The sequence below is a fragment of the Notolabrus celidotus genome, chromosome 6, assembly GCF_009762535.1.
Source record: "Notolabrus celidotus isolate fNotCel1 chromosome 6, fNotCel1.pri, whole genome shotgun sequence".
Taxonomy (NCBI): domain Eukaryota; kingdom Metazoa; phylum Chordata; class Actinopteri; order Labriformes; family Labridae; genus Notolabrus; species Notolabrus celidotus.
This window is the reverse complement of record NC_048277.1, coordinates 15,054,626-15,068,293: the sequence shown is the minus strand read 5'-3', so window position 1 is coordinate 15,068,293 and position 13,668 is coordinate 15,054,626. Positions and strand designations below refer to the sequence as shown.

Sequence of the window (13,668 nt, the reverse complement as noted above, 5' to 3'; positions counted from 1 at the left end):
CCAACACTCAAACACTCAGCAAGCAGCCGGGACTGTTGACTGACACAGCCAGACTTTCACACCTCTCCATTACTATACAGTGAGCTGCATTATACTGTATCATGTTACTAGTGCCAACATGTTGTTTACTAGAAATAAGAGCTTCTTATGTCTTCTAGGAGACACCTGCCTGGGTGGCAAAATTCCTTTGTGGTTATCTTTAAATTGCAAATTCTTGCAGTACTGTTGGCAACATGTTATGACATGGTGGTATGCATCGTACCACTATGCATGAAAAAACATGAGCGGTTACATCTTCTCTGCAGCAAGATACTCTTTGTATATTTCCAAATTGATCACGACACAGTTGCTCTCTGTTCCATCAATCTGGCTCTAAGTCTGTAGAGTTCACCCCCAGAGTCAGACACTTCCCTGCAGGGAAGACTGACTGATGACTCCAATGAGCTTATTGTTATTGTTAATTAGTTTTGCAGCAAGTTTGCAATTTATTACATAGAGCCCAGATCGGGAGAGAGACACAATAGCCTCTCAGTCTGGATGAGCTCCGCTAATGAAGATGTGGAAACACTCTAATTCTTCCTTACAAAACATCTTCTACCATCCTACAATAAAAGAGGAATTTAATTTTCTTCACTCTCTTGCCTGGAAACTGGTACCCACTTCAATGAGCTCATTCACACTGAGTCTTGGGTAATGAGGAAGCTTGAGTTTCACTTAAAACTGTGTAAGGATTTTATTGGTATAGCCACCTCTATGACAACCATCCAATGTAAACAAACAATAACAGCATAAACTATGATAGGTTTAGGCTGAGTAGATCCAATAAAAGGGGCTTTTGTTCTACAAATCAATCTTCTTTAATCCTTTTTTTTTTTACATACACGGGATACAAGAATATGAAGATACTGATAGAAACACCATTGGTAACCATGTGCTCAGAACATGCATACAAGTAGACAGCTGCCAAACAAGTTCAGCCAGAACGTAAATATAAGACAATAACACTTTTTAATGAAAGGCAGGATATGGGTATGTGGCATGATGTTGTAATGTCTGGGATAATCATTTTGAAATCAAAATGTCATCATGTTTTTAATAAGTAGTCTTTCCCTTTAATGAGTGTCTTTGCACTAGTGGTTGTCTGCTGCAGTATGCAGGTAGGAGAGGGATACAGTTTCACAGTTTAGCTCAAAGTTTCACAGCACATGAACACTCATGGGCTGTGGATGTTGATTTAAAGCCCCTTCTCCAGAACCGTGACCTCTCTCCTTACCTGCAGCAGAGACTCTGCCTTCCCCAGGGCCTTGTCAGTCTCAGATAGATGCTCCTCCAGCTCTGTCCCATGACGTTCCTGGCTCTGAAGCTCTACCTTCATCACATCGAGGGACTCCTCTGGTCTGCTAGGTTTCCCTTCAGCCTGGCTCTCCCTCTGGATTTCTTGCTCCAGCTGAGCAGAGCGGACAGAGAACTCGTGAAGCCGCCGCCCACAGTCATCAAGCTGTGCGTGAAGCTCCCCGAGCTTCCTTCTCATTCCTCGCTCCCTCTCCACCTCTGCCTCAAGCTCCTCTTCCCAGTACTGCTCGTGAGCGAGCTCGGCCTGGTTCCTCCGCAGCGCTACTTCCAGAGCATCCACCTCTTCTTGCAAGCGAGTGTCAGAAACAGGTGAAGGACATGGAGATGGGTAGGGATGGTCCCGGGAATGTGACTCCCTCTCTAGGGATTCTAGCTGGGCCTCAAAAGCCCTCAGTCTTTCCTGTTGCTGCAGAACCTTCCTAAAGACCTCCTCTTTGGATGGGCCTATAGGTGGGGAGGGAGAGGGTGATGGCACATGAGAAGAAACAGGACTTGGAGAAGGAGAAGGGGAGGCTCTTTGTTCTGGAGAGTCCAGAGGAGATCTCTTAAACTGTTTGGCTTTGGTTCTAGGAGAGGTGGATGGCCCCAGGTTAAAGGTGAGTGCTTTCTTCGGCTGACTGCGTTTTGAAAGCTCTGGCTCAGGGTGCTTGGGCAAAGGGAGGGGAGTTGCTCTGTCTGGTTTGGAGCTGGGACTGTCGCTGCTGCTTGGGCCAGTACGACGCAGGAAGAACTGAACCTCACTGCCATGTTGGCCCAGCTTGGCGAGAGACTCCAGAGGCTTTTCTGTGGCCAGCAGTTGCCTCTCTGTGTCTCTGAGACGCTGGATCAGGACATACCGACCTGTCTGACCTGTGGATGAAGGGAAACAGAGAATGAGTACAAAGAAAATAGGCACAACACACCAAAACAACAGCTAAACTTGCACAAAATACATAGATATCACATAAAAGAAGCGTTACAAACTTTAAAGACCCTCTTTAACCTTCACTGTAGTTCAAGCAGTTAGTTTGACTCCTCCTTCTGCTTCTACACAAGTTATACTGAGTGAACAAATGGCATCAGACGCAGTACGATGATGCTGATACCTCTAAATCTCTTCCTCTGAGGAGAGGAATAAAAGGCTGCTGTGTAAGACTCGCACGACATGTTAAAAAATGTTCAAATAAACTCAAGTTTCCACAAGGACCTTGAAATTAGGACAAACCCTCCCTAATGACTTGGCAGGCAGCTCACTCATGGAAGGAGGATAGCACTAATTTTGGGTTTATGTTGTTCAATGCTGCTGCAGTGTATGGCTTGAATATAGCTGGAGGTGATAGTAACAAAGACACAGTTTAAATCCAGACTGACCCCTCTGACAATCCAGCATAGTTCTCGATTTGGGTCAGTGTAGATGAAAGGTGAGTGCAGAGCTGGATTTCTGAAGCCATGGCAAGTACAAGCACTGTTTGTTTTGATTCTCTCTGCAGACAGGGCTGTTGTCTAATCACTGAAAGACCCATTAGATAAACTCTGAAGCAAACAAACACTGTGAAAAGTAGCAACAGCTATGGAACAAGCAACATAACACCATGGTGGAATAATGTTTAAGGGACTCACCAATGGCCTGAGCCAGAGCAATGACTACATCCTGGCAGGACGTCTCCTCAGACAGGCCGCACACCACCCGCACCACTCCGTCCACCCACACTTTGAGCTCCATCTGGACCACGTAGGATGGAATGAAGGGTAAGATGGTCTTCAAGTCAGATCACTTCAGCTTTGCTTCAGTCAACTCAACACTGCATGGCACTGGCTCTGAAAGACAAAGAGAGGAGAGACATGTTAAAGGTGTTGATATCACTGTTTTCTGTCCTGCACAATCACTTGTGAGCTCTTGGGACTAACTACAAAAGACACCATACGTCTTTCTCCAGCCTCCACTGTGTTGTAGATCATGATGTAATCCTATCCCAACCTATGACACAATTTGTTGCAGCCCAAAATAAAAAACACTGGAGGCAGTCGTACACGTAGTACCATAACTTGTTCGCCACTTTGTTGAAATACCTGTCCCTACACTAAACAAGACAGACGTCACTGCTGTTCTGTGCTGAGTGAGAACATCACTGAACTGTACATTTCCAGTACAGCAGCCAAGAGGTAGAAGAGTGTAACATTTTCAGGTTCCTAGTGGTTAGTTAAGAGTCCCGGCAGTATCTTGTGGACCTGGGAGCATAAATGCCAATCTGTAACCCAATTAAACGCTCTGCTGCCCTCCTTCAAAGCCGTTATGATAGCTTACTGCCGAGGGGAACGGACAGGGGAAAGTGGAGCAGCTCGAGTGTGTCTGTGTTTTGGGAGAGGGTGTTTGTGCGGGTAGAAATACACGGAAACACGGCAGGAGAGCTTGAACAAGCTAGTGCGTGTGTGCATGTGTGTGTGTGCGTGTGTGTGTGTGTGTGTGTGTGTGTGTGTGTGTGTGTGTGTGTGTGTGTGTGTGTGTGTGTGTGTGTGTGTGTGTGTGTGTGTGTGTGTGTGTGTGTGTGCGTCCCTCAGTTTGATCCTCCTCAGCAGGACCAGAACTGGGTCTCATCAGACTTCAGAGAGCAGATCAGCAGGTAGGCTAACACGCGTCTGGGCAGCAGGTTTAACCTAAATGAATATCGTTATCCAGGCCCCCTTCTGCCAGGCTGTACTTTTACAGCCCAGCTTCAAAACAAGGTAATAAAATACCGCAGTGCTCATAAAATGTGAAATGCCCCTGGGCAGAGGCAGAATTATCTATAGAAGTTGGCACACTAAGTGAAACTTTGTAGCCTAGGTGGGTAAAAGACAACTCTTCACCCACAGTCAGACAGATGGTGTTCCCTTTCTCTCCGTCTCTCCGGTTCTCAATGGGAGGTGTTTAAAGCTGAGCCCCACCATTATCTTGCCCCTCATTCAGCTCCTGGCTCTGCTCCACTGGCTGCCTATAGGGAGCTGCTTTGGAGGAATGCACCGACTTCATCTGCTGGCCGGAAGAATTCCTGCTTTTCTTAACAAAGCCCTCACACCCCCCCTCCCTCCAACTCTACCCCCCTCTCTGCTGCTGACCTGGCTGCCCCGCGCCACCATTACTTCTCCGCTGTTTGGACGCCAAACACCGCCTCTGCTGGGGTGCAACAGCCTATCTGATGTGGCAACAACATCACACAGAACGGCTCGACATGACAGCGCAAACAGAGCTTGAACGAGATCACACGAAACAAGCGGGAGACAGAGGCAGATGATCACATGTGGTAGACATTCTTTTGAGCCGTGCGAGCGAGGTGATATCGTTTTTTGATATGAAAAGAGAGCGCTGTCAACATCAAACCCTGTAAAGTTTCAACACACCGGAGATGTCAATATTTCTCTTTGAGAGGGTACAGAGTGTGCTGTGTTGCAATACATAATTAAGCCTAACTGGTTGAGTCACAGAGTAAGTAGATAATCATTTACTTTAGCTCTGTTCCTCTAGGCTTTTTTTGAAACACGCAAAGAGGAACAGGAAGAAACATTTTGAAAACTTGAAACCTTGCGCAGTGGAATGCTAACTCACAGGCCTTAAAAACTTTCTCTGATGGAAATATCACACAGCTCAAAATGGTTTCACTTTTTAATTTTGTTTGAATGTACAGGTAAACTAGACCCTAGACCTGACAGGGGATTGCATATTTCACATGAGAACAAACCTGCAGACGGTACAACAGAGAAAGTCTTTTACATACATGTATTTCCAAGGTTTCTATGTACTGTAACAATCTCATTAAACACAAACATCTCCCAGCTAAGAATGTCACTCTCCCATGATGCTCAGTTCTCGTCCCTCCTGGCTGCTGAAATGTGATAATCTGCACTAACAGGAAACAAACAGGCCTGTGCGTCTCAGGTTGCTGTCTATTCTCTTTGTCACAGGCACAACAACACTGAGAAACAGACATCCGCCTGACCCCGCTCCTTTTCAGTGCACAGCTCCAGAGTCCTGTGTCACTCCTCGCCTGAAAAACAGGTGCAGGAGAGACACCTGTGAGTAGTCTCAGAATCATGAAACAGCAGCACAACAAAAGCTCCAAACAACGGGAAGTTCAGGCTGAAATATTGTAAGAAATATTCCAAAAGCCAAACAGGGCAGTCAATCAACACATTTGCTATCCAAAAAGGAGGGTGACTCTGAGTCAATATGCAAATACGGTCGACAAACACAGGCTGCAGAGAGATCTGCATGTGTTTGGAGTCGATGCACGCACACGCACACACACACACACACACACACACACACACACACACACACACACACACACACACACTCACTCATATCCAAGCTGCTGTAGTTATCCACAACTCATTTTATCCACACGACACACATCTTAAAACTTTACCTTTTAACCTCAAGTTGACCCCCACCTGTTCAAAAACAAGAACACATACAACTCTCTCTTTCACCTTCTTTACCCCCTCCCAGCCAAACAAACAACACAGTTTCAGTTGAAACTCTGAGCTCAGGTCTGTTATGGTTTCTCAGAGGAAAAAAATCAAGATAATGTAAAACCACTTCAGAGGTTATCAGCGAAGCAAGGCACTAAAACACTCCCACTCAAGGCTCTGACACAAAAACATCCATAAAAAAAGATATTTAATGATGTTAACTTTTATACAGAAAACAGACTAGTCAAACTGTATGATGAAAGGCAGAGAAAGAGAGACAGCAAGAGAGACAGACAGAGCAAATGAGAGAGAGAGAGAGAGAGAGAGAGAGAGAGAGAGAGAGAGAGAGAAAGACAGAGAGAGAGAGAGGGGATAAATGTGGGAAGAGACGTCTGACAGATAAAGAGTGGTAGAGAAAAGAGCAATGATTGGAGCCATGTGCCCTTCCCTCCCTGCTCTCTCATCATCACTCACCCGTCCAGCTAACCCGCTCTGCGTCTTTCATCAGCTTGTCTGTGCCTCTGTCTGTCTCTCCTCAATAACAGCCCGCGTTGAGTTAGGCTGGAGGCAGAAGTGGTTAGCAGCACAGCCCGGCAGACTCAGAGCATGAGTCGGCTCGTCTGTGTGACACGCTGCGTGAGCAACAGTGTCGGGCTGTCGATCGACGGGCCTTTTTTGGTCAAACTACAGCGGTCCATAAATTACACCACAGAAAGGGTGAGAATGGATATTTTCTCTTGTATCGGATTCCCACTTTAGATATGACTACACCGCTGAACAATTTAAAAAACACATCTAACATCTGCCTCTGATAGGACTCTTGTGGGAGACACCCACTCTCCACACAGGAGGATCAAAAAATCCAATACATGCACAAACAATTACACACACACACACACATGAGCACAAACGTACTGCAGAAGTATTCGTGCATTGCAACACCCTTACTCGAGATTTTCCTTTCAATATTTCAGATGATACATTTCTAAGCTGTAAGCAGCGTTAGGTAACATTTGGAGGAATAAAACTTAGTAGTGAAATTCCAATGCAGGCAATAAATGAACAGTAGTGTCTCAACACATAAACCCTGAGGCTACATGAAGAGTATGCTTGCTGGGTGTGTATCGCACAAGTATGTGTGTGTGCAAGAGAAGAAATGAAGTGGTCAAAGGTTGCTTTGCATGCGTTCATGTACAAGCTTGTATCAGTCAGTGTGTTTGCAGGCAGACATGCCATTCAGGCCTATCTTTATGAGAGGTTGGTTCAGCTCAGAGTGATAACTGTGCTATCTCCGCAGTGACAGGAGTCCAAGGAACAATGGCGGGAGTAAAGGACAGAGAGGACATGACATATTGCCTCTGACCTGAACCACTGACAAGTACACAAACACAGAAATACAACAAGTGTAGACAAATTGTTTTCTTGCTAACAAGAGAAAATAAGACCCCAGTCCAGGCTGGATCAAGTTTACATAATATGTGAGACACTGCTGTTGGAGGACAATGAACAGTGCTCTGAGAAGCTGTGTCCTCTGTGCCACTCTGGTCCAGGTTGGCAGACACACAAAAACCCTCAAAGAGCCTGTAACATGCTGGCACTGAGCAGCATGGTCTCATCTGTACTGCAGAGACACTATTGTTCTTCTGGTTCCACACTCAGCGGACAGTGTTGCCTCTTTTGTGGCCCCTGGCATCGCCGGGTCGCCTCGCCAGCTTTTTTAGTGCCGTTCTGCTGTATCCACATGTTACCACTGATAAAGCTAATAAAAGGGGGGGGGGAAAGGCGCTTTCTCTTGCCCTCCCTCGCCTTATGTTTTGCATTGTTAGTCCTCCTCCCCCGTCATTCAGCGTCTGCACAGTTTATGTGCATAAAGACCGATGAGACCATAAGCAAACACAAGTCTTTAACGGGCCTGTAGTTAAGAACAGCACAATAATTAATCATAATGGTAGAAAATTACAATTTTCCCCCGTGGAAGTAGAGCTGCTGGAAATCTTTTGATGAATCTCCAGAGTACTCTCAGTCACTTCTTCGCTCCACAGCAAGTGAAATGTCTTACTTACAGCTGCTTGTACACATGCTATAAAAGTGTGGTCCTTCAAAACCAACACACACACAAAGACTGGAATCACACTGTTAATTGAAGACAAAAACTAGCTGAAATATTTTCAATACACATGCAAATACTTATCCAGCTCCCTGGTTCACTCCTTATCTGTTTCACTATTTAAATGCTGGACAGAATTACCCAAGTGGTGCTGGAAGCAACCAGCTGGGTGTGGGAAAAACATCATTATCAATATTCATAATGAGCTAGGTGTTGCACTCACAGCCCCGGGCCTTTTAAAAAAACCCTACAAAGCTTTTTAATGAACGAGGATTCTTACAATTATCACTCTGTTACCTTTATAATTCCTTAAGCTTTTCTTCCACAGGCACTGAACCTTTTTTTTAATATCCTCAACTTTGAACACCTGCTTTTAAAATATCACAACCTCTTCCAGGAGTTGAAGCTGCTTCAATGATTGAACCGTGTTACATTAAACATCTGCACAAGTCAGCCTCAACTTAGTCCTCAGGCATAAAGATATTTTATTATCTGCTTTTGATTGTATCACTCACTGATCTTCATCCAGATCTGTCATAGAGTAAGTTATGCTTTCTAAATTCTACAAGAGCCAGCAGCGGCTCCAAAATCACCATAACTTCCATGTAGAAGCTATTATCAGCAGGGCTCCCGGGACTGTGGTCAGAGAGCAGGGAGTGGTCCACTTGGCACATGAGGAAGCAAGAATCAAGATCCGAGAGCTTCCATTGGATGACATTTAAACATTAGAACTTTTCAATGTAAACTCAGGCAGAAGAGCTTCTGCTTTTATAGTATGTGACAAGGCGGTAAAATGTAGGGCGATAATAGAGCTGCTGCTGGATGGTTTAGAGTGTCTGGGAGGTGTTAACAAAACATCAAACAGCAGCCTATTCACTTTGTAGTGCGTGGAAAACTTCTGAAGCTCTACTTTTACAAAGAAAACTGGGTTATGTGTGTTTTTGTTTGCACTGCCAAGATAAAATGGAGTTTGTTATGCGGGCATTAGTGCATACATATGTCATAAACTGTTTATTTTACTCTTGACAGTGACTGTGCTGCTCCTTCTTCCTCAAAGCAGAAGGCCAGGCCGCTGCAGGCTTTTCAGACTCACTGCTTGTTAATTAGACTGAACGGTTGCCTGGTTCCCCGCTAACGCTGCTTCACTGAAGCTTCAGCACACCTGATGAATAATGCATTTTTCACAGCACATTAATTTGGCAATTTTTTTTTCTCAGAACAAAATCCAAATGCTTGTGACCGTCCAGCTCTTTGAAAATGTCCCCCGTCCGCCTGTGTCTCTTCTCTATTGACATGCTAATGACTCAGCGCAGAGGAATCAGAAACAGCACTAATAAGCTTTAGTCGTCATACTGGCATACAGGGATCTGACGCTGCAGCCCTTCTCAGTTATAATGATTGGCTCGTCCAAGTGTGAAATACCAATAAGAGGGGATCAGAGGTTCATTAATACAGGGGACACCTTTGCCTCTGAGTCAAGGGCGAATATGAGCAGTGATACCTCATATGTAGAGGTGCAGACATGCTATTAAAAGATTGCCAATGTAATCCACATCAGCTGGACAAATGGGCTCATTTACACCAACCATTTCATGTCCATTCACTAAACATACGAGCTGTGTAATCGCTGTGCATGTAATAGATGACTAAAGGGGGTTCAAAGGTTCACGTGGATTACGACAGTAGATCTGAAAAAGATCTTGACATGGTCATTCACAGTCTGCCCATCACCTGTGGCTGTCACTACCACTACAGTCCCACTGTGTAAAACAGCACTAAGTGTGAAATCCCAGTCATCATGAATCATTGGCAGCACCCTACTCACAGATGGTAACCTTTGCCTGAACCACTAGAGAGAAGGCAAGCGGAGAAGGTGTGAAAGATGTAACATTTGTTTCATTTCAATACGAAAAAATGCTTCGAAAGTAGGTTATGTTTGTGTTATTCAACTTTGGAATTTGGAGAACCCTGACACACTTTTGAATGCCTTTGAAAGTAATGACACTCCCGTGAGCACAATAGTTTACACAGCCTCAATAAAACAACACTACATTATTCATCTCACTGGTTGACTTACTCATACCTGGTTTGTCATTAACTTGTTCACTCCAGCCCCGGAAACCGAGCGAAGGCGAGTACATTAGAGACCAGGAATTTGTTCGCTGACTCATGGGTCCGCCCACAGAGCCGTCAGCCAGTGGCCAGAATGATAATGCAGGATTGCACATAGTCACTGTAAAGCCGGACAGAGCTGGTCGTCGCTGAGAGCTCAGCTCAGCTCAGGATGAGTGGTTTGGCTGCAGGCTGAGCCCAGCAAGCACAGGAGTTTATATTGTTGGGTGAGCCAAGGAAGAAGGGTCTAAGACTGCTGATAGGCACCCACGTGTAATTATATACTGCCTGGCCTGACTCAGCAATGCTCGCCAGGGAAGAAGGACATCACTCTGTTCCCAGCCAGACTCACACACAACATAAAACATACATGGATGTATAGATTGTGCAATAAGTACAAAAACACTATCAGTTATCTCATTGTCAAATCATATAGTATGTCTACCAGAATAACAGACGGCAGACAGGCTGTCTCAAACTTAATGATGATGCTTTATTTAAGTGAAAGCAACATGCAAAGTGAACCCGCTCATTTAAAGGATGCAATTCACATGGTTCTAAAGTGGAAATTAGTGGCTTTAAATTTTCCAGCACGTGCTATTTTAAGTTGCAGGTGCATGTGAGGGTGCTCGGCTCTTGCTTCCTGCTTGCGTGCATGCATGTGTCATTGAGGAGTCAGCAGTGCCACGGCCTCCAGTGTCACACGAATGAAGCAGAACTCATTAGTAATTTAAAGGGCGCTTCCATGTCTGCTCATATCAATTATTCACCCAGAGTTTTTTTTAGGTTCTTTGACTTCTTATATTCTCGAAGCACAATCAAAAGTAAGGCCTCAAATCGTGGCAAGAAAGCATCAAGAAAAGCACTTCAATCCAAGCAACTTCATGTAATTTAATTCATAGTTAAAACTCCTCTGAACTGTAGAGGCTACTTTCTCAGTGACTGGAATGGTGTTGCTGTTTCATCACATTTTAATCCCATGCGATAATTGATGCAACACACACTTGCAGTCCTTATCTAAGGCTTAAGGGAATATTGCCCCTAGCATGCCCAAGGAAACATATACCAAATTTTTTGCTGCAAAGAAAGAGGCAAACAAGGAAGTCCGGGGACAAAGATTACTCAATTTCTCACAGGTAGCTTAGTCTTGGGTGAGGCAGCTATCAATCCATGTCTGACCAGGTGCACATTCTTGTGCAGCGTTGTAGAGATGATATTACAACGAAAACATATCACTCCAACATAAAGAAAGTTGGCTTTACCAGCTGTATGCATGTTTTCCTAGATGAAAGTGAAGAGTTCCACCCAGTTTCCTGTGAAAACATCAATCTGAGGTCACAGACATTTCACGGGCGGTTCAAGAAGTACAAGTGTGGCTAATAGAGTCCATTCACTCCTGGTTTCTATTAGATTCACCTTTGAAACTGAAACTGAGTTCCTGGCTGTGACATTCCTTGAAAGACTGTGAGGAATTTTTGAGAGAAAGCCACAGGTTGTTCAGATTAGCGTGTTACTCTTCTGCTAAGGTCGCTCTAAAACATCCCTACTCACACCCACCTAGTATTTACAAAGGGAGTTCCAACATACAAGGTGATTCAGCTGTGCATGTGAGTGTGTGTTTGTAGACCTTCAGGTAACCTATTGCAGCAACATGATAAAAAAAAAATCCAGCAACAGGCAGATGAGATGTTGTCTTTTCGTATCCATGGAAGAGATTCATCCCACAAAAATGCTGTTGTGTACTCTGCGATAAGATCCACACTGAGGGGGTTCAAACAGACAAGCACTATGGAATGTACGGTACGTCATCAAACTAGGAACAATGTTTTGACTCTAGTTAATAATAAAGCCTTTGTACTGCAAACACACTTCCCTTTCAAATCACTCTGCTTGCCTCTGGGTGAAGTTTTATAGTCATATTCTGAATAAACAACTTCTTAAAACATGTGGGACATTATTAGAACAGAGACTGGAGCTGGACTTACAGGCTGGTTGTTGCAAAAATAGAAAAACACTTGGATGCGAGGAAGACAAAGAAAAGTAAAAAGATATCATAAGTGAACATGTATAAAGAGGAACAAAGGGAGTACTCACAAAGGTGGTCAGGCAGAGTGCAGCTTGTCCCCACAGGCATCACTGAGATATTTTAGAGTATGTTTTTTTTATAAAAGCACAAAGGTGTGGGGGTTTCAGCGCCAAGAACTGAAACTTCTTCACTATTAGGGTGTGTTTGATGAGCTGTGAAGGGGACACAGTCGTGAGGAATGGTCTTTAACTCTATGAACAGATTTTGCATATAAATACAAGATCTCTGAGTATGTGACAATCTGGTATCTGCTCGTGATCTGTGTAGTTTTGCCCACTTATGCTGCTATATAACAATCCATGCAGAGACAAAAGGGATGCAAAACACTATAATGCAATCCTCGCTCTCATTGTTGACCATCTGACAAAGATTCAGTTTTAAATTGATCTCTAAAGACACACATCTGCACATGTAACAAACAACCCACTCTGAGACAGTGGCTATCAACTCCAACACCATCTGCACTTCTCTCTAATATCTATGGCTGGATGTTTATTTTCCACACTTATACCAGTAACAAATCCAAACAGAATTTGACTTTTAGTGATGTTCAGGGTGGAATAAAATATCCCTGCTGATTTTAATCATGATAGACAAGGAAAATTGTAGTTAGTGTGCTAGCCTTGGTAAGGAATATGTAACATTAAGCTACTTGTTATATTGTTAAAGCTTCGTTAAGATATCGTTATGTTGGATTTGACTATCTGAGTTTTCTATAAGCATCGTACGATGGAGTATCAGGGTGATCTTCTAGAGAAAAAAATTCAGATTTCGAGATAAGAGTCGTCCATTTTATTCTATGTTTAACCTTTAAGTTATTTTAAAGGCACATACCATAACAGCAGCATGCAGCCACCTGAACTAAAATAGGGAAAATGTAGCATCTTGTGAAATTATACTTTAGTATAGGTTTGATAAATAACTCAATACCCAAAGCACATAAGCACTCCAGGATCAGGATTCTGAATCAACTGTGCAAGATACTGTCTGTTTTGAAGTGGGGCAGGCTATTAGGCAGCCTGTGCACGCTTCTGCAACTGCTGTTTGTCCTCAGCTGTTGAGTACTTCACAAGATCCACATTCTTCATTTTAATGCAGACAGCCTGCTGCTGTTTTAATATCAACCTAAATGCTGCTTAAGCCCACAGATCGATTAACAAGGCATGTCATTCCAAATTAATTCTCAAAACTACAACATTATTGTCCCAAGATTACAACTTTATTCTCATAAATTCTATAATTTTTATCGTATATTTCCAACTTAATTCTTGAAACCTTAAAAAAATGTCGTACTTAATCAGGCTCTTATTCTCTGTCATAGTATCAAGATTAAACAATGGTTTTTATAGTGCTTTTGGCCACAGAAACGTGAGGGGTAGAAATCTGAAATTGTGACAGCCCTACTGTTATTTATCAATGATCACAGAATCTCTGTATCGTGATATTGTCATTGTGGACAAGGTATTGGGTATTGTATCATATGGTTGCATGAGTTGCATTACAATTCTTACCCCGAGAGATAAATAAAGGACTATTTTAGGTGTCTTCCTTCTGATAATAAACATGACATTTTGTACTCTTC

At 43.6% G+C, this 13,668-nt stretch overlaps 1 protein-coding gene across 8 annotated transcripts in view; it reads right to left on the bottom strand.

The window, feature by feature from the left end:
- rassf7a (Ras association domain family member 7a) overlaps positions 1-13,668 on the bottom strand; it is a 39,262-nt gene that overhangs the window by 3,148 nt on the left and 22,446 nt on the right. For 7 of the 8 annotated variants that reach the window (XM_034685855.1, XM_034685854.1, XM_034685860.1 and 4 more), the window contains 2 exons: positions 2,953-3,150; positions 1,274-2,202 (listed from right to left, as the gene is read on the bottom strand). In XM_034685855.1, coding sequence (XP_034541746.1) covers positions 1,274-2,202; positions 2,953-3,055 — 1,032 coding nt within the window. In that variant the 5' untranslated portion in view covers positions 3,056-3,150. Of the gene's footprint in view, positions 1-1,273; positions 2,203-2,952; positions 3,151-12,094; positions 12,205-13,668 lie in introns of those variants that run through there. The other variant, XM_034685861.1, reaches the window with a different exon arrangement.